This window comes from Miniopterus natalensis, chromosome 6 (genome assembly GCF_054644295.1).
Source record: "Miniopterus natalensis isolate mMinNat1 chromosome 6, mMinNat1.hap1, whole genome shotgun sequence".
Lineage (NCBI taxonomy): Eukaryota > Metazoa > Chordata > Mammalia > Chiroptera > Miniopteridae > Miniopterus > Miniopterus natalensis.
The window spans coordinates 45,816,845-45,837,303 of record NC_142086.1 but is presented as its reverse complement, the minus strand read 5'-3'; the positions used below and the strand labels follow the sequence as shown (position 1 = coordinate 45,837,303).

Genomic DNA, 20,459 nt, shown 5'->3' with positions numbered 1-20,459 from the left:
CCAGGCAGAGAAAAGCCCGCTCTAGTCCCCAAAGAAAATTGTCACTTGGCAAAAAATAGTTCCTGATGTAGAGGCAAGTGTCAAACACATTCCTATAGCTAGGAGTCATCAGTGAATCCCGCAGCTGAGATCCATATGTAAATGAGAGCCGGGAAGGGTGACTCTGCCACCCTGGGACCCACACGCCACAGCGTCTCCCCACCCCCCGCACCCCACCCGCTCCCCCGCTGGCTGGCGGCCTGACATCCAAAGTCGCTGGTAAGTATGTAACAGTTTGCAAACTGCAGCTCCGCGCCCAAGCGGGAACTCGCGCGAGCCGGCGCGTAACGCAGGGAAACTGAAATACACTCGGTGCGGAGCCAGCTCCCTCCCCGGCCGCCCCCCGCTACCCACCCGCCTTTCTCCCACCCCTCCCTCGCATTCGGCCGCCCCAGTCTCTGGCTAAAAGAAGGCGCAGACGTCGGCTGCCACTCACCTCTGCACGGGAAGCAGCAGCAGCACTTCGCCAAGAGCCACCCGAGAGAGGGGCCGCGGGGGTAAGGCCGGCCGCCGCCCTTCATGCTGCCGCGCGGCCCGAGCGCTCCCGCATGGCCCGCGCGCCGGCGGCCGGTGCGAGCGCGGCGGGCAGGAGACTTGGCCGCCCGCCTCCCCGCCGTCCTCTCCCCGCGCCGCGGCCGGCTGACTTTCTGGGAGCCCGAGCCACCTTGGGGAGGAGGGGAGGGGCCCGAGCGGGAGGGAGGGCCCAAGGGGGGCGGAGTTCCAAAGTCCAGCTGTTTGCGGGAGTCCCAGCCGGCCCGGTGGCCCGGAGCCTCGCGCAACGCCGCCCGTGGCTGTGGGCACAGGGCGAGCGCAGGGAGGACGGTCTGTAGTACACACGGCCCCTGGCACAAAACTGGTGCGTCTCCTGCTGTACGGCTTCCTCTCCTCAAAGGCCACCATGATCAGCTTTAGCTTAAAACATACAAGATGACGCCACCCATAGTCGTGGGACCGGAGCAGATTTAGGTTCAATAATGCTTTTTCTCTCCAACAGGTTCACCCTCTCCTTCCCCTCGGCCTTCAAACATGGGCAGCCTCCTCTGCATTGAAAACACCCTCACCTCTCCCTTTTCTTTCCCTTTTTTTAATATTTCATGCTAACACTGATAACGGAGCCTCACTTTTTTATTGGCTCCTGGCTGTAATGACGTTGTGCGAAGGCACTCTGGATTTGGAATCATAAAACCAATGTTTAAAGCTGCTATTGCAGCCGACTAGCTGTGTGACCTTAGGCAAGTCATTTCACTTTTTTGATCTTCAATTTAATCATTTAAAAAACGAACAACGGAAGGAGGAAGAATTCCTATGTTACAGGATTGCTAATAGAATTTTAAAAGACTTATCCCTGGGAGTACCTGTTAGAGAGATGTTGAATGGTTCCAGTTGAGTGAATGCCTGCAGGGAAATTCCAAACATCTTACTTATGGTGGAAGACATCCATTCACCCCACACCCAGTGGGGCTATCATTCCTTTATTATATCCCAATCTTTTTCTCCTTTAAATCTTTTTCATATTTTAAGGCCAAGCCCATATTACCCCTCCCTCCATGAAGCAAGGCATCTCTCCCATTCCTTTGTGTCCAGATTAAGGAAAAGGGGATTGCTGGAAACATACAACTCAGAAAGTACAGAGGGCTCATTCATCAGAAAACAGGGAAGTTTGTGAGGGGAAGAAAAAACAGAAGCTTCATCACTCAGGTAACCAATTCCCACCTGAAAGAAAGACAGCCAAGGGGCAAGACTTTTAGGAATTGCCAGGATTTGGGGCTTCCTTTTTCAGTTTGAACTGTTTAAGTTCGTGCCTTATTTATCTATATGTTGCAGCATCTGCCTCATGGTTGGAACACAGTAGATGCTCAGTCAATGACAGTAGACAACTTAATAAGTAACAACGCTAACAAGTATTGAGCACTTATTTGTGCCAGGCAGTTTCCTAATTGCTTTGTATTAATTCATTTGTTCACACAAAAGAAACCTTATAAGGTAGGATCCTCTTTTACATCTGAAGAAACTGAATGAATGAACTATGATGAGGCTTTGATGGCTCCACCTTGTAGGAAAAACAAAATCAAAAGTCAAAATCTAATTTCCAGTTCTGCCACTGCCATCTCCCTGATGGCCTCTCCTGGCAAGAATTACGTAAGAACCTCACTGTTCAGCAGGAAATGTGCCTCTGGTGCTCCACATACAAAACAGAGGGATGAAAGTTCAAATTGCTTATGAAGCCTGCACCCCGATTCTGGATTCCCTGCTCATCCTGACTACTGGCCAGTCTCATCTTGCCAGCTTGAATTACTGCAGGATCACAGTTATCCTGGGTTTCAGTTCTGACCCGTAGCAGACTTCTCTCTTCCATATCACCAAAGACAACACTCATTTTGCTATTTTTTGCAAGCCCAGAGCAGAAAATGGCCAGCACCTTCACCCCTTCTAAAAGTGAACTTTATTTGCTCGTGATCCACTGCATGGGAGCTATGATACAAGAATTGATAAATATTTGGTATACCCACCCAATCCATCTCTTTGGACGCTGTGGCCCAGGCTCTGTTCTACACTGGTGAACAAAAACAACCCCAGCCCTTGCAGAACTAGCCACTAGGACAGACTCTTCTTGAACGTGAAAGAAAGGGGAATCAACATCTGATATTTGACCAAGTTTTGAGTTGAAGGATTTAAGGAAATAGGTGCCTGAATCCTGTAGCCTGTATCTAGATGTTTTAAGAGCAATTTAGAGGGGATGGTAGGTCAACGGTTTTTAAACATGGTGCTTATTAAAATCCTCTGGGAAGCTTTGAAAAATACTAGGCTTTATTTATTTATTTATTTATTTATTTGCTTTTTTAAAAAAAGGCTCTCCAAGTGATTCTAAGGTGGAACCAAGGTTAGGAACCATTGATGCCTGGGTCTCCCTGTACCCCCCCTCCCAAGCACTGTCTCAAGATTTAGATTAATTCACTTTGGGTGCAGGTGGGTATCAATATTTTTAAAAGTTCCCAGGTGCTTGTAATATGCAGCAGAGTTTGAGAACCATTGGTATAATGAGGTGGTTCTCAGACTTGAGTATGCATCAGAATCACCTGGAGGGTGAGTTAAAGCAGATATTGGGCGCCACTTCCAGAGTTTCTCATTCACTAGGTCTGGGTGGGGCCTGAGGATCTGCATTTCTACAAGTGCCTAAGTGGTGCTGATATTGTTGTATAGGGGCCACACTTTGAGAACCACTAGCATACAGGATCTCCCCCCATCTGTTTGTGATCTATGCTCACTTCTTTTTATAACAGCACCTTGGTCTTTCTTTAAGGTATCAGCCCCCCTCCATTCTCAGACCATGTTGTTAGGCATGACTGATAACCCCCCCCACACACACACACACACCCTCTACTCCAAGGATGGGCCCATGAGCTGCACTTGGTCAGTCAGTCAGAGGGATTGGTTCAGATTTAGCACATGATCCAATGTCAGCCAACGTGCAAATACCGGCAGACCTTAGCAAGAACTACTGGGAAAGCAGCTTCCCACAAGATTTCTAAGTTGGTACAATGTTAGCCTAAAGCAGCTGGAGGCCATGCTGCCAGAGAGAGAGAGAGAGGAAGGGAGAGGGGAAGTTTGATAATGTCATCTGAATAACTAGATAAAGTTTTCCTCAAAGCATTATTGGTCTCTGGACTTTATTTGAGCCCCCCAATAAACTTTTTTTGCATAAGACAGTTGAATATCCATAATTTCAGGATTTTCAAACACCTAGCCACTCACTCCCAAAGTTCAGGCTAAGAGCCCGTGAGCTACAGCAGTATCTTTAGAGTGTTAACTTCCAAATAGATGCTGAGTCTTACTCTCATCTTTGGCAGAGTTTGTCTTTATGATGCCTCCAGTCAAGGTCCATTTTACATGAATTGGGTGTTCTACCTACCTACGTGTCCATATTTTATGTCTCATCTCCATTCCCCACAACAGTGAACCCCAAAGAAGTCCTCGTGGTCTCAGCCTGCAGACATACTGGGCCAGGTCCACCACATGCGGAACCTGGTCATGGGGACTAACAGGACTGTCCTCTCCCACTAGTTAGCCACAGGCTTCAGTAACGCTGGACCATGACCTCAGACATCTGCCCTTTGCACGGACAGGTGAACCAGTGTCCTTTAGGATTGTTCTCTTCAGATTTACAGGAACAGAGTTTTTCAAATCACACTTGCCCGTATTTGTTATTGAGAGCTCAGCCCAGGGACAGAAGGAATAGCAACTGTGCCTGCACATTCCTGTGAGAAGCCGCGCACTGTGCGGAGTACAGCACGCACCTTTCACAGAGCAAGCTCGAGTGGGCTCAGAGAGGGCTGTGGGCTACCTCCTGGCAAACAGGCCCTGTTTTCCTCACCCACCCACCCCACCCCAGCCCATCACTGACCTGCCTTCTCTGCAGTGAATCTCACTTCAAGCACTCACTCCCAGATTCGGATCCAGATTCCTATCTATAGTTTTTAAAAGCTCTGCAGGTGATTTCAAGGCGAAGTCAGGGTTAAGAGCCACTGACCCTGGAGCTCAACGCCACCTACACACACTCTGGGGTTACTTTCCTGCATGGTTGATATAGAGTTTGGGAAACACCTGGGCACAAATGCTTTCACTTTCTCAAATTCTGACAACTGGTCCCTTGATGCATCTCCCACTGCCTGTGATGCTCTTCTTTTGCCACCTGCATGTTTCTAAGTCATCTTCCCTGTGCAGATTCCTGACTGTGAACTGCCTGACTGCTGACGCCATGGTGGTTCAGTTTCCCCCAAATCACCCTGTCCTGGCCTCCATTTACGACCGTGGCTTAACCTCTAAGATTCCTGCCAAGCACTGATCATGGGTCCAACAAATGGTTGGTTTCTGAACACCCGCCTCTGCAAGTCACTAAGCTAACCTGTAGTGGGAATTTATACAGGAAGTTTATATATGAGAAATATAAAGTGAATAAGACATGTTCCCTGAACGAAAACAAAGACCACGGTAAGTTCTAGGAGAAGCAGCTGGCTCAATTTTTTGTGGCAGTAAAAGGAAACCGGAGTCAAACCAGGATGGGACACAGGTAGATGTTTTGTCTTTATGCGAAAAAGAGGAACTGAGATAATCATCAGTGACCAGAAACACCATTAGAGAAAGGAGGTGCAATATTGAATTTGAATTCCAAATATACCTTTTAAAATTGTACAACATCCATGGGGGTAACTATTCTGAGGTAATAGGTGCTATTTTAATAATGTCTACAGAAAAGCATGGTTGCCAGCATTATGCAGACTAATCTCTTCTACTATCTCTGTTCAGTGTGGTCTAACCACTGCGCTTGCTAGCCCTGCGGGGACTGCCATCCACCTGGTGGCAGCTCCCAGACTCCAGCGACTAGATCACCGCTTGCTCATCCTGCGTGTGTAATAGGTCCTTCGGTGCCTGCCCACTGGCCACCCGTCTGCCTCACTTGTCCTTCAGGAAGTTAAGCTCCAGCTCGCCCTGTCAATCCTCCTGTTTTCACTGATCACCTTCTGGTGTGAACCAGGCCCCGGGTTAGGAGTTCAGACAGTACTGACGAAGACTGGGAATTCACGGGAGACCGGGTGTCTCCCTCCCACGCTCAGGTTCTGTGGGGACGAAGGGGTGGGGCTCCCGGAGATCTGAGCCCAGGAGGAGGCAGGCTGTTCATCAGAGTGAAGATGACAGCAGCCGGCGCTGCTGAAAGCAAACCACTCCAGGTTTTACCTGCTCCCAAAAACATTTACTTCTAAGTAGGTCAAAGTGTTCCCAAAGTAGGGCAGTAGGAAGTGCCAGCCTATCACTTTGAACTTCAATTTGGGAAGGCTTACCATCGCTAAGTGTCCACTGTAAAGGACGGCGTCTCAGCTCCGACCGTCAGTGCCCCCTTCCCTCCCACGGGCGCAGCCGCAGCCGCAGGCGGAGTCACGGGCGCCGCGCAGAGCTTCTGATACGTTACATCAAAGCGCATCCTGCCTTGATGTAACTCGGGTCAGCCTATTGAAGATTTCAGTAACGGCAGGGATGTGGGAGGTTCTGCCCATCCTTATATTTCTGACTTTTCAACAATTCCAAATAAATGAGAGGTGCTGAGCCCATGTGTCCCCAGAGAAGACTTCTCAGGAAATAGGATTTCAAAGACTTCCTCAGTCAGAACTCCTAGCACCAGAACGTTCTTTCCTGTTCCCACCCTCAGGCTCCTGCTAAAGTTTCTTTAGTTGGTAGGGGATGGAGAACAAACTGAGCCTGGTCCTTCACACATGGACTCCTCAGAGGTCCTTGTCTTCCCTCCCTCCCTCCCTCCCTCCCTCCCTCCCTTCCTTCCTTCCTTCCTTCCTTCCTTCCTTCCTTCCTTCCTTCCTTCCTTCCTTCCTTCCTTCCTTCCTTCCTTCCTTCCCCTTCCTTCCTTCCTTCCTTCCTTCCCCTTCCTTCCCTCCCTCCCTTCCTTCCTGTATTTACTGAAAACTTCGTATATGCCAGCCAGTGTTCTAGAGGCTGGGGGTAGAGCAACAAACAAAACTGACAAAAGTTTCTGCGCCTGTAGGGGAATTTGGAGGGTGGGGCAGTGGGAGGAATCGGCAGTAAACATTAACAAATAGGCCGGGTAGTGAATGCAAAGGGAAAGGTGAAACAGGGAGAGGCCTATGCAGTGTGATGGGAGGTGAGTGAGGGCAGGCCTCTCTAACCAGGTGCTATCTGAGGAGAGATGTGAAGGAAGTGTGGCAGCAGCCATGCAAGTATCGGAGGATCTGGACGATCTGGAGTGCCCCAGGTGTAGGGAACAGAAGGCGCAGGAGCTGGGAGGGAGTGCGCATAGCTCTACTGGGGAACAGTTCAGGCAGGCGGGCTGGTCAGGAGAAAGGGAGGATGTAGTAGGAAGAATATGCCCCCTAAGATGTCCATATCCTAACCCCCGGAACCTGTAACTATGTTACCTGCCATGGTAAAAGGGGCTTTGCAGGTGTGACTACATCAAGGACCTTGAGGTGGGGAGGTTATCCTGGGTTATCCAGGTGAGCACAATGTAACCATGAGACCCCTTACAAGCAGAGACCCTTCCCATTGTGGTCAGAGGGCGACATGGCTATGGAAGAAGGATCAGAGAGACACAACACTGCTGGCTCTGAAGACAGAGGAAGGGGCCACAGGCCAAGGAATGCAGGCAGCCTGTAGATTCTCGGTGGGAAAGGTGAGGAAACAGCTTCTCCCTGAGAGCCTCCAGCGGGACCACCACCCTGCCGACACCTTGAGTTTAGCCCAATGACCTACCGAGCTGTGGGAGAGTAAATGTGTTGTTTGAAGACACTAGGTTTGTGTCTTTGGTAATTTGTTACAGCAGTAAAAGGAGACTAAGACTTACGAGATGAAGTCAGAGAACAGGCTCTGGGGCGGGCCTGGTAGAAGTCTCTTGGCAGACACAGAAAGCTTAGCGAGCTCTAAGAAAGGGAAAATCTGTTTTTTACTCAGAGTGAGACAGGAGCCATGGGAATGGTGGTTTGAGCTGAGCAGGACTTTCAGCCCAGGCCTCTTCCCCGCAGCCAGGAGCCGGCAAGGATAGTTGCCTATTTGCCCACCTGAGTACAAAAGGCAGGACACCGTACTTCCTGTGGCCCCCGGGGAAAGTGAGACAAGTGGCCATGATATCAGAATCCACATCCCTATCTGGGGCTGGGGGATGGTGGGGGCAAAACTAGACAGCCCAGTCGTCTCCTGGCTGCTGGGACAAAGAAAGGGGTGGGCTGTCCAGTGAGTGGATGGCCTCCCTGCTCCTGGAGGACAGGGCGCTGGTACTAAGCATGGCAAACACTGTAAACCAAAACCCTTCTACATGCTGCAGGGCGCGGGAATGAGAAGCAGTTTCAGTCCTGCACAGGTCCTAGATGAGGGGGGCTGTTCTCAAGATTCACAGGACGCAGGGGAAGGCAGTGAGGGGAGGAGAAGGATTCTGACCACTCCCTCCTGCTGAGAAGCACCAGAATGCCTCTGCTAAAGTCTCCCAAGCCGAGGCCTTAAGGCCCCTTCGCCTGTGACCTTCCCGAGCGGACAGGCGGGCACAGCCCAGCAGTCAGACCACTGCCTGCCTTCTCTGCTTCCCAAGCCACACTTGGTGCCTGGCATTTCTGGTCCCTTTGTTCTTTTGAGGGGAAAGGGGTTTTAGCTTAGTGAGCTCTAAGGAAGGAAAAATCACATTGGCTTCTCTTGGGGAACATTTTGTTTAAGGGGGCGATCTCCTCTCCATCTTCTGCAGCCTCTCTTCAGAAAGGATAACCAGGGGCAGCCTTTCCCGTCTGGGATCATCAGCTGGCTCACGGGGCTCCCAGGAACAAGGGGAATCAAGCCCCACTCTCCCTCCCCTCTGGATGATAAGAGGCCTCATCTGCTTGTGGACTGCATAGGTTTAGAGCGCACACCAGGAGGCATGAAAATATGCTCTTGAACTGAGCACTAGACGTGAGCTAAGTTACAGCAGGCGGCTACGGAGAGGAGAAAGGCAGGAGGGCCCAGAGAGATCAGTTCTTTCCCCAGACAGTGCATGTCTTCCTCTTGCTTCGGCTCGGCTTGGAGGCAGCACCACACTGGGGAGTATTTAGAGGTGGCCTGGCCTGACAGCTTCCTATTTGAGGCTTCAATTCCAAGCCCTTTAATGTCCTAAATAATATCAGATGGATGGCAGCTAGCTAGCTTCAAGCAAGACATCTCACACAGAACAAAGTCCTGGGGCACACTTCCTAACCATTGCTGCTGATCCCCTAGTCTCAAAAAAGGGGGAGGAGGGGCAGAGTGTGGGCTGGAGGGCACCTCCACCTCCCTCTTCCTGAAACTGCATCCTGAGGGGGCTCCCAGACTGTTGTTCAGTAACCACAGAGCCATTTCTGGCCCATCCTAACATAGATAAGTGGAAGAAACTCAGAATGAAATACGGCAGTTTTCACAAAACTCCCCTTTGTCTTTGTCTTGTTTGAATTGAAGAATGACATGCTCCGAGGCACCCCAGCACTCAAAGTCTCACAAAGCCCTTCAGCCCATCACTCTGGTGTGGTCCAAATGTTGCCTTCAATGACCAGAGTTAATACTGAAAGAGAATAGGTCATTGGGAGGTGCCAGAGGTACAAGCCAGGGAACAACTTGAATTTTCAGCTCAAACATATCAGATATGATCTTGACCCCCTACATAGAAGGCAGGAGAACATTAGAAGGAAGGAGTAACCCATTATTTCTTGGGAAATCGTAGAGCCAGATGGACCTGCTGTTGATAGGCTGGAGACAGGGCTCAGGATAGGCCAGGAATAGAAACTGAGGGAAGGGAGAAGGCACAGACTAGACACAATGTCAGGGCCTTTGCAAAACCCATGAATGAAACTGGAAAGAGAAGTTTGATTCTTTGGACAGCCCTGGAGAGGATTCAGGCTGGAAACACCCTAGACTGAGCCCTATCGAGGTATCAGAACTGGGACAAAGAGGAGGCAGGGAAATGAGCATCAGTGGACTGCTCACCTAGGCTGGGAAGTCAAAGTCAAGGGAAGTAAGCACTGTTGTCCTGTTTTATGGATTTTAAGTATGGTGCTCAAGGTCATCAGCTGGTCAGTGGCTGAGCCAGGACTCAGACTCAGGTCTTCCACCCAAGACTCTCAGCTACTCCATACTTTTCACCATCTCGTCCATGGCCTACCACTTACCATTGTCAAGCCTTGTGGTAGCCAGGCCACTTTTGTTTCATTCTACGTATGATCCTGTGCCTGAAACAATAAATCTGACCTCACAGTTCAAAAGCAGTTTTACTTCACATTGCCACCTTAGCCTCCCAGCAGCTCTGTGAGACTGGCATTTTTATCAGCTTTTCATCACACAGACACAGAAACTAAGCTTATGTGACCTGCCATTCACTCCACACCCTGAGAACCAAACTCTCCCATTTTCTCAGAGATTTGCCAGTGCCCTAAGTAAAATATAGGCTGATTATAACATACTAGGTTGAACTATTTAGAAATTGCTGATATTGAACCATTTTTGACTACAAAAATGATAATTTTGTGTGGTCCAAACTGATAAATTGGACTTCAAATGAAGATATTTATGCTAGGCTTGGATGAATTAAACAGGATACTTAGGTTAATCACTTAAGGTTACTGAGGGCACTTAACTGATATGGAGAGAAAAAAAGCAGATGATTTTTAGGACTGGAAGGAATCCTAGAGATAATTCAGGAAGGAAGATATGGATGAAAGGTAATAAAAATGCTATTTTAGAACAAATCACAATGTGAATGACGTAGAGAGTGACTAGGAAAAAAGACAAGTCCGTAGAGAGGCTGAGAATGGAAAGCAGTGGCCTCTAAGTCCGGTGCCTGAGAGAAGGGGACAGGGTCAGAGGTCTGTGAGGGAGACCAAGGGCTCCTGATGTGCAGGGGAAGCTGTAGGGCTGGAATTTCCTAAGTCCAGGTGGTTAAGTGACTATAAAATGACACACACAAATAATCATTTACATAGTTAGGGTCACTGAAGTTAATCCAAAATGTGTTGTTCTGCTCTAAGGATTTAATAAAAGAATTTATGGAGAAATTGCTAGTCTTATTAAGCAGTAAGTACCTTAGGAAAGTGTCTAACATTTTATATGCAAATCAAATCTTAGAAGGAGATGGAGAATGGGAATTAAGACTGCTGGGTTTCCATACAATGAGATTTGGGACTGGAGGAATTAAGGAGGCGTGGTAGCAGAAGTATGTGGGTTTCAGCACTAAATGTGAGGCATTTTCTAACCATCAGAATTGCACTAAAATGCAACAGGCTTCCTCTGGAAGTAAGGAGTTCCCGGGCCCTGGGAGCGCTCGAGTAACGTTTCACTGGAGCATTCGAGGAGGCGGTCCCTATATTAGGGGGCAGAGTGAACCAGGAGGCCTAAAGTGCTTTTCAATCCTAAGGTTCCAAGAGCCCATAAAAGCCCATGGTCTGGTGTGAAATAAAATCTAATCAAGGACGACTTGGGTTCAATTATAAAAAGGTTTAATTCTAATTTTTTAAAATACAGAAAAATGACTGGGAGTTCCTTTTAGAATCTCTACCTCTCTTTAAGAAATCAGCACTCAAGTTAATTACATTTCTTATTCAAATGCAGTATGTTATTCAAATTCAGTCATTCTTATCCAGCAATACTGAGATTTTTAAAAAGCGCCTTACCACTATTTTCACTACACACATACTATATCAAGCTACATTCTTCCCCCCCTTTTTATTTTATTAAATTTAATGAGGTGACATTGGTTAATAATAGCTGTTTTTCTTAAATAAAATTTCTGGGCTAGTGTGGACACCTATTCCCATCCTCACCCCTCACACCCCCATGTGTAATTTTGTTCTGTGAAGTGGGTTCTGAATTTCAAAGTGGCTACTTCACAGCTGGTTGGTTACAGATGCAGGCTGCACACATGGAGTGGAGTATGGATCAGTAAGCTGGGGTTTGTGACGTGTCACTTCATCCCCGAAAGGAAACGTCTGGGCAATATTCATTCTGTTAGCTTGCAGCTTCCTGCAGTAAAGCCCTGTGTGAGGCATTATGGAGTAAACTAAACCTGAGAGCAGTTGTTCTTAGTGCAGAATTATACTGAAAAGTGAGTGTGTGTGTGTGTGCGCGCGCGCGCGCGCGCCGGGGGGAGGGGCGGAGAGTGACTTTTGGTGGACTTTCCAGAATCAGTAGGCAGGAGGAGCCTGTAAGTTTCTGGATTTGACAGCAGAAGGGACAGGAAAGATGCATTTTGGCTCCTGGCAGTAGAAAATTCAGGGAATTCCCATCCTGCGGAAAATCTGGTGGACAGGCTGGCCCAGCTTCAGGGGCTGGCTGGTCCCTATCAGAGCTGGACCCAGTTTTGCCTGCTGTCCAGAGTGCTGCTTAGAGTTGTTCTGCTCCAGCTGGAGACACCAGGATCTTTCTAGTGAGCAAAACTCCCACAGGACAAAACCTGTCTGGTTGTTGCTACTGCCTCTGGGAGATGGAGCCCATGAGGCCAGAGGTGGGAGGGAGAGTGAGAGGGCTCTCTGAAGCCTCACCCAGCGAGCCTGACCGAATATAGGGGAGCCTAATCAGATGCAAGGGTGATCAACTCAAGTACCTGTCGCCAATGCCTTCAGCCTTGGGAGGTCATACAGCTAGGTTCACCACTTTTAAGTTATGTGACTTTGGGCAAGTTCTCTTATCTTTCCAAGGCTCAGTTTCCTTGTCTGTAACATGAGGAAAACATTACTGTTATTGGTATTAGAGCAATAACCCAGAACCTGGCCCATAGTAAGCTCAATAAATGTTGGTATTTTTATGAGTTGACTACAAACTTAACATAAGTTGACAGTATCATAGAGTTGCTCAACATCTTCAGCTGTTGGTGATATATGCTCCATAGCCCAAGTTTTCTCCATTGTTCTACACCATCACTACATGGGCTAGCTGTTCCTGAGGCCAGCTAGGTGACAACAGCAAAAATAATCAGGAGACTCCAAGGGAGAGGACTCTCCATGAAGTCAGGGCCCCCACGGCCACTGCCCCTCTCCTCCAGGAAATCTGCTTCCAGAGTTTACCTGGCCCTGGTTTAGGTTTGGCTAACAAAGTGGTGTTAGAAGCTGATAGCTTCTCTAGGCACTCACTGGAGCCAGGGAAGAAACCGTACAGGAGAAGCAAAGGAACACAGGTGTCCTCCAGAGCTAGGTGAAGAAGAACCTAGACTGTTTTTGGAGCCTGGGGCAGACATACCCAGCGTTTTTACCATTTGTAAGTGTATACAGTTCAGGGGTATTAAGTATATTTGCACTGTTGTGCAACCATCACCAATCAGCCATCTCCAGAAATCCCTTCATCTTGCAAAACTGAAACTCTATACTCATTAAACACTGACTCCCATCCCGCCCCCAGCCCCTGGCAGCCACCATGCTGCTTTCCGTCTGTGCATTTGACCGCTGTAGTCACTTCATACAAGTGGACTCACACAGTTCTGCCCTTTTGTGTCTGGCTTCTTTCACTGTTAACATGTTAACAGCAAAGTTCATCCATGTTGTAGCGGGTATCAGATATCCCTTTAAGGCTGAATAATATTCCGCTGTGTGTAAATACCACATTTTGCTCATCCATGCACTGGCTGATGGACACTTGGGTTGCTTCCACCCTTTGACTCTTGTGAATAATGCTCTATGGACATGGGTGTACAAATACCTCTTAAAGTCCCTGCTTTCCATGCTTTTGGGTATATACATAGAAGAGAGATCTCTATATCATATGATAATTCTTTTTAAAATTTTTCAGGAAGCCTATACCATTTTCCACAGCAATTCACTATTTTACTTTCCCACCAGCAGTGCACAAGGGTTCCGATTTTCTATATCCTCACCAACACCTGTTATTTTCTCTGGGTGTGTGTGTGCGCTTAACAATAGCCATCCTAATGGGTATGAAGTGGTATCTCGCTGCGGCTTGATTTGCATTTCCCTAATGAATAGTAATGTTGAGCACCTTTTCATGTGTACATTGGCCATTTATACATCTTCTTTGGAGAAATGTCCATTCAAATGCCTCTGCCTGTTTTTTAAACAAAGTTTGTTGTTGTTGAGTTGTATGAGTTCTTTATATAGCCTGCATACTCACCTTCCCAGTGTACCTTTAAGTATGTTTCCTAAGCCTGACACTCTGGGGGCACCAAACCCATAAAGCAGTAACTCAACCCTCAGGGAACATCAAAATTACCAAGGAACTTAAAATATACTGATGCCCAGGCATGGCTCTGAATTAATTGGTCTGGGGTGGTGTGTGAGGCGTCAGTATTTTGAAAAGTCTCCTCCAGGTGTTTCTAAGAGGTATCGAGTTGAAAACCACCACTACAAAGTCTTTGTCCCCGGGAAGCACTGCTCTCTACCACTTAGACCTGAGAATGTGAGAGGGAGTTAGGAAGACGAGGGGATTAGATCCCAGAGGACCCAGCCCCAATGAGAAGCCTTTCAATGTCAGGGTGGCAGTAATGTAATAGGAAAGGCAGGCACCCCACTTTGTCACACAGCCTCATCCTCAGTCCTGCCATGGATATATCAGAAGGAAACGACTAACCACTGCATCCCAAGAAGGCACAGGAGGGAAAGACCAGAGAAGGCCCCTAGCGCCTGTCCCAGCAGGAAGAGTGGGGGTGTGGACCCTAGTTCTACTCCAGCTCTACCACCAACTCTCCCTGCAGCTTTGGGGAAGTCACCTGTGCCCAAAAGTTCCCCTGAAAGACAGGAAACTAGGCTGGTACAGTACTTCTCAACCCTGTACCTTAGATTCTTTTAAGGAGCATTTAAAAAAACACTAACCCTCAGGCCCCACCCTGGGGATTCCGGCTCTAGTTGTTCTACGCAGGGCCTGAGTGCTGTCAATTGGTAAAGCTTCCAGGTGCTTCTGTGCAGCCAGGGTCACACCTGGCAGTTTTCCCAGGTTCCTCCTCGGTGCTAGCACTCTGTGGTTCTGCCTCCATTTCTGCTGCTGACAGCCACACCTGAAGACTCATGTGACACTTAGTACATCCCACAGACACTGCCCTGCTCCTCACAGCCCATAGGAGCGCTGACTCTCTGCAGTGCTCTCCACAGAGATGAAGAGGACTAGTTCCCCCCCAAGAATTGAAAAATAAATAGATTTGGACTTCCAGTGACATGGATGAGGCAGCCCTCTCTTATCCCACAACCCCCAGAAGAACGCTTCATTCTCAATCCAGTTGTGCATAACTTATAAGGTGAAGTGCCCACTGGAGACAAACTGCTGCTCAGAGAAGGCCAGCTGGCCAGAAGTTAGCTGGCTGAAATGGAAGAAGGGACAGTTTATTGAATTTCTAAACCTACCCTCTGGGCAGGCCCTGGATAGAGAGGGAGGGGGTTTTCCAAGCTGGGACAGGTACATGAATACATATATCAGACCTATTAGGGCCCTCAGAGATGCTCCATGGAGACTAGGACTTAAGTCCTGACTGCTGGAAGGCAAGCACCTGCATATTCTGAGCCTACACAGGTGACAGGGCAGTGAGAGCTCACAGGTTCCCACTTGAAGGTCAAGCCTAATTGGTCTATGCTTGTAGAGAAAGGAACCAACTTGCAAACAAAAGGATCCAAGGAAATGGGTGACAAGCACTGCAAGGAGTGGAGGTAGAGGGTGCAGCCTTTAAGAAGCCATTGTGGCTGGCAGAGTTAGCTGGAAAGTTCTATGACAGCCTCCTTCCTTGCTTTCCCTCAAGCCTCTATTTTCCATCCTTCCTCTTCAGCTCCTATTTTCAGTTAACTCACCACTAACTCCCTTCTCCCTAGAGTTTTTATCCAGAATGTGTCCACCTCCTGTCTCTGGATCACAGACCCACTCTGACTGCTCTCTCCTTCTTCCCCTTGGGTTTGCTCCTTCCAAGCTGCATACAGAGGGGGCCCCACCTGGGCTGGGGGTAGGGAAGGGATGAACATTTTACTCAGCCATAGGCGAGGGAGACTGGACCTAGGTCAGGAAGTGTCAGGTCACACTCAAAGGGTGGACTCAGCAGGCACTGGAGCCCAGCTAAAGTGAATTCTGCTCTGTGGGGTCAGTCCCTGCACAGCAACTCCTCCGCTATAGTTACAATCACGCCTCATAGCCCATCAGCCTGAGGGTCAATCTCTCCCATTGATGTGCCAATAGCAATCTAGGCTCAACTACAATAGGAGGGCATACACAACACATACAAGAGACACACCTGGAGCACACAATTCAGGTGACCAGAGAAACTGTGCCACTGAGCCCCATAGGACATCTACTACATAAGGCCACTCTACCAAGCCTGGAGAATAGCAGCTCTACCTAATACATAGAAACAAACACAGGGAAGCAGCCAAATGAGGAGACACAGAAACATGTCCCAAATGAAAGAACAGAACAAAACTCCAGAAAAAGAACTAAACAAAATGGAGATAAGCAATGTATCAGATGCAGATTTTAAAACACTGGTTAAAAGGATGCTCAGTGAACTTAGGGGGAGAGTAGATGATCTCAGTGAAAACTTAACAAACAGTAAACATAAAAACGGAGACAGAAAACATAAAAATGAAACGGTCATAAATGAAGACTACAATAACTAAAATAAAAAAATACATAAGAGGTAATCAACAAAAGATAAGATGAAGCAGAAGATTGAATCAGCAAACTGAGAGACAAGGTAGCAGAAAATACCCAATCAGAACAGAAAAAATTAAAAATTTAAAACAACATCAGGCATATCAACATTCACACCATAGAGATACTAAAAGGAGAAGAGACAGAGCAAAGGATTGAAAATCTATTTGAAAAAATAATGAAGGAAAACTTTCCCAATCTGGTGAAAGAAATAGATATGCAAGTCCAGGAGTTGCAGAGTCTCAAACAAAATGCACTCAAAGAGGCTCACACCAAGACACATCATGATTAAAATGCCAAACGTTAAAGACAAAGAGATAATCTTAAAAGCATGAAGAAAAAAACAGTAAGTTACCTACAAGGGAGCTCCCATAAAAATTCCGGCAGATTTCTCAACAGACACTTTGTAGGCTGGAGGGGGTTGGCATGAAATATTCAAAGTGATAAAAAGCAAAGACCTATAACCAAGATCACTCTACCCAGCATGGCTATCATTTCAAATCAAAGGATAGATAAAAAACTTCCCAAGCAAGAGAAAGTGAAAGGAGTTCACCACCATCAAACTAATACTACAAGAAATGATAGTATTAGGAGAGGAGGAGAAACAAAAAATAAGAATAATAAAGGGGCAAAGAGTACATATCCATCAATAATTACTTTAAATGTAAATGGATTAAATGTTCCAATCAAAATACATAGGGTGGCTGAATGGATAAGAAAACAAGATCCATATATATGCTGTCTACAAGAGATTAACTTCAAACTGAAAGACACACACAGAAACTAAAAGTAAAGGGATGGAAGAAATATTATGCAAATGAAAATTAAAAAGAAAAAGCTGGGGCAGCAAAGTTTATACCAGGCAAAATAGACTTTAAAACAAAGACTATAACAAGAGACAAAGAAGGACCCAGCAATTCCACTTCTAGGTATTCTGAAGAAACTCAAAACACTAATTCAAAAAGACAAATGCATCCCTATGTCCATTGTGGCATTATTTACAATAGCCAAGATATGGAAGCAACCTAAGTGCTCATCAATAGATGAGTGGGCAAAGAAGATGTGGCACATGTATACAATGAAATATTACTCAGCCCTAAAAAGAGTAAAATCTTGCCACTTGCAACAACATAAATGGACCTAGAGGGTATTATGCTAAGTGAAATAAGTCAGACAGAGAAAGATAAGAACCATATGATTTCACTTATATGTGGAATCTAAAAAATAAAATAAAGAAACAAAACAGAAATAAACTCATAGATACAGAGAACAAACTGATGGTAGCCAGATGAAAGGGGGGTTTGGGGAATGGGTGAAAAAGGGGACGGGATTAAGATGTGCAAATTTCCAGTTATTAAAAACAGTCACAGGGATGAGAAGTACAGCATAGGGAATACAGTCAATAACATTGTAATAACTATGTATGGTGTCAGATGGGTACTAGACTTATCGGGGTGATCACTCTGTAAGTTATATAAATGTCTAATCAGTATATTATACACGGAAACTAATGGAATCGTGTACATCAACTGTAACTGGAAAATAAAAAATTACTTTTAAAAAAGCAGTGTCAGGTCTTCTCCTGAACTAAGCCCTTCCAGATGGACCCACCCGCACTGGACCTCTCTGACAGACTAGCCTTTCCCAGCAAACTGCTGTGCTTGGCTTTATCTCTGGAGATGGGGTCTCTAGATGGGACTTGTGGGATTTTTAGTTATTTTGCTGAGTAATCTATGACAAATGACGTAATAACTATAACTTATGACAGCTAAATATATTAGTGCCGGGCACTGTTCTAAGTGTTTTGAATATATTGTCTCACCTCACTTTCACAATTCCAATCTCTTTGTGTCCCAGTTTCCTGCTTGTTTAAACCTCAAACAGAACCATATTCCCGTTTCCCTGATTTTCTCTTCACTGTACCATGAGTTTCTCTAAGGCTACTTCAAAGGACTGAGGAGCTACATGGGCAGTTCCAGGTTCCACACAACTTCCTGACACAGCCCCTCCTTAGTCCTCAGAGAAAAGGGTGAGGGATGAACCGGGGGAGGGGAGCGTAGCACAGGAGTGTGGGCCTGCGGAGGGAGAAGTAGGTTTTAGTTCCCAGGGAGCGGGATGAAAGGCAGGGCAGTGCTAATAATGCCGCCTGCTCTCGCCATCTGGTGGACGCAAGGAGGAAGTCAGGCTTTGGAGATGGACCCGACGGAATTCCAGAAACCAGAGCATTTAAATCTTGTTAGCCTGTAGTGTCTACTAGGAAGCCTGCAGCAGGTCTCCATGGTAACCCTCGCCCCTGATTCCCGACAGAACCAGGTCCCTGCCCTCTTCCTATCCCATGAATACCTAGCACGGGTCTGCATATAAGGCACCCCTGATGCAGATTATCTGACTAGTTACCAAAAGCTCAGAACTAAGTCTCTCCAGGCCTCAGTTTCCTCAGTGTAAAATGAGTGACTTCAAGGCCCCTACCAACCCTGACTTTTGATGTATCAGAGCCCCCCGGGGGGGGGGGGCTTGTTAAAACACAGACCACTGGGCTCCACCCCAGCGTTTCTGACCCAGGAGGTCTGGAGGGGGCCAGAGAATATGCATTTCTAACGAGTTCCCAGGGGGTGCTGAGGCTGCCAATCCAGAGACATCCCCACCCTGAAGAATCACTGTTCTAGTCGGTGAGTCTCCCTGGTGTGAGGAAGTGAATAGACAAGCCTGTGGAGGGAACACAGAACTACACAAAACAGAAGCCGAGGCTCCAATAATTTATTCATCAAAGGCACATAAATGAGTGCCTCAGGTCCTGGCAGGGACTCCACCCTGGGTTTGCTCGGTGCGTCTGTGTCAGCATGAGCACTTGGGTGGGTGAGGGTGTCAGGGAGCCGAGGGAGCTGTGCAGGGGGAGAGCCTGTCAGTGGAGACAGGCAGAGCCTCGGCTTTCGGCCATAGGTAGAAAGGACTTTTCTAAACGTAAGGTGATGATACAATGGGAGAGCTCGAAGAGGTCCAATGCAACCTTCATTTTTAAGATGAAACTGACTCAGAAAGCTTAAATAACTTTTCCAAAGTCACAGGGCTACTCAGTAGCTCTCTCTCTTTAAGCTCCCAGCCCACTCCCTTCACAAGGAGGTCTCAGGGAAATCCCACAAGGTCAAAACGGGTTCATGAAACAGGTTAGTGCCATGATGTTCCTCAGTTAGAACCCTCCCACCCCCCAACCCCAGCAGGGTTCTGGTCCACACCACCCCCGTGGTCCCTACCTTTCACCAAGGGGAAGAAGCAGTCCATCTCCACGCTGCTTCGGGAGTGGGAGATGCACAGGGCGCTGCTGGGGACCAGGCCCTCCTGCGGGGGACTCCGTTCCGTGGTGCGCACCAGACACCAGCCGGGCCGCTCGCTGGGCCGCTCCAGCAGCTCCACCGTCTGTCCCACCTGGATGGTCAGCTCGCTGCTGTGGCCGGCATTGAAGTCCTGGAGGACCACGGTCAGCTCACAGCCACCAGAGAGCTTGGAGGTGACGGGGGATGGGAGCACAAGGGAGAGGGCGCGGAGGAGGGAGATGGGTGGGCCAGAGGCAAGGGGAGAGAGGACGTGTGAGAGCAGAGAAGGTGGAGGGAGGGGGGAGGGAAAAAATGGGATTCAGGAAAGAAGGCAGAAGATGGGAAAGGGAGTTGGGAGCAGGAAAGAAAACAAGGAGAAAAAAAAAGGAATTAGCGGTGCCATGAATCACTCAGCCGTTCCAGCTGCAGCCACAGTCTGGAGCCTGCCCGGAGCCAGGGCTTGGATTCTAATTCCTTCTCGTATGGTCAGAGCTCTTTTCGTTATTTCTCAGCCAAGCTTCCAGCTGACGGTGTCTTTGTACCCCTCCCCCAATGCATCCCTTTACTTCTTCCAAGGGCTCTGCCCCAGGCCCCGTTCCTGCCCCACAACCACCCTCAGACTCTTACTGAGCATCTATTTCTGAGTCGCTCGCTCTCCCTTGATTCTGGTTGGTGTTTGGAATTAATGGAAGAGAAGCCTGCCTTCCTTGGACCCCTGCTGCCTTCCCCACCCCACCCCTCAAGAGGGGTCCCATTTTCCTTAGGGACCATCCTTAGTGCTCCAACCTGCCTTCCCTCCAGGCCTGGCCATTCCCACGGCACTGATCCTGGGGCAGAACCAATAAAACTGGGTAGAGAGACTAGGAGATCGGAGAAGCCTCTATTAGCTAAATGCTGAGACTTTCACTTTCTCCATGAGAACCCGTCAGTTACTGATTCATCCCATAGAGCTAAGCACTAAGCCTCCCTCTT

The 20,459-nt window shown here is 47.9% G+C and overlaps 1 protein-coding gene across 4 annotated transcripts in view; it reads right to left on the bottom strand.

Annotated features, from left to right (window-relative positions):
• The window catches only part of KALRN (kalirin RhoGEF kinase), a 573,972-nt gene that overhangs the window by 99,255 nt on the left and 454,258 nt on the right, over window positions 1–20,459 (bottom strand). For all 4 annotated transcript variants that reach the window (XM_087818187.1, XM_087818188.1, XM_087818189.1 and 1 more), the window contains exon 34: window positions 19,428–19,674. In XM_087818187.1, the coding sequence (XP_087674313.1) occupies window positions 19,428–19,674 (247 nt within the window). The remainder of the gene's footprint in view (window positions 1–19,427; window positions 19,675–20,459) is intronic.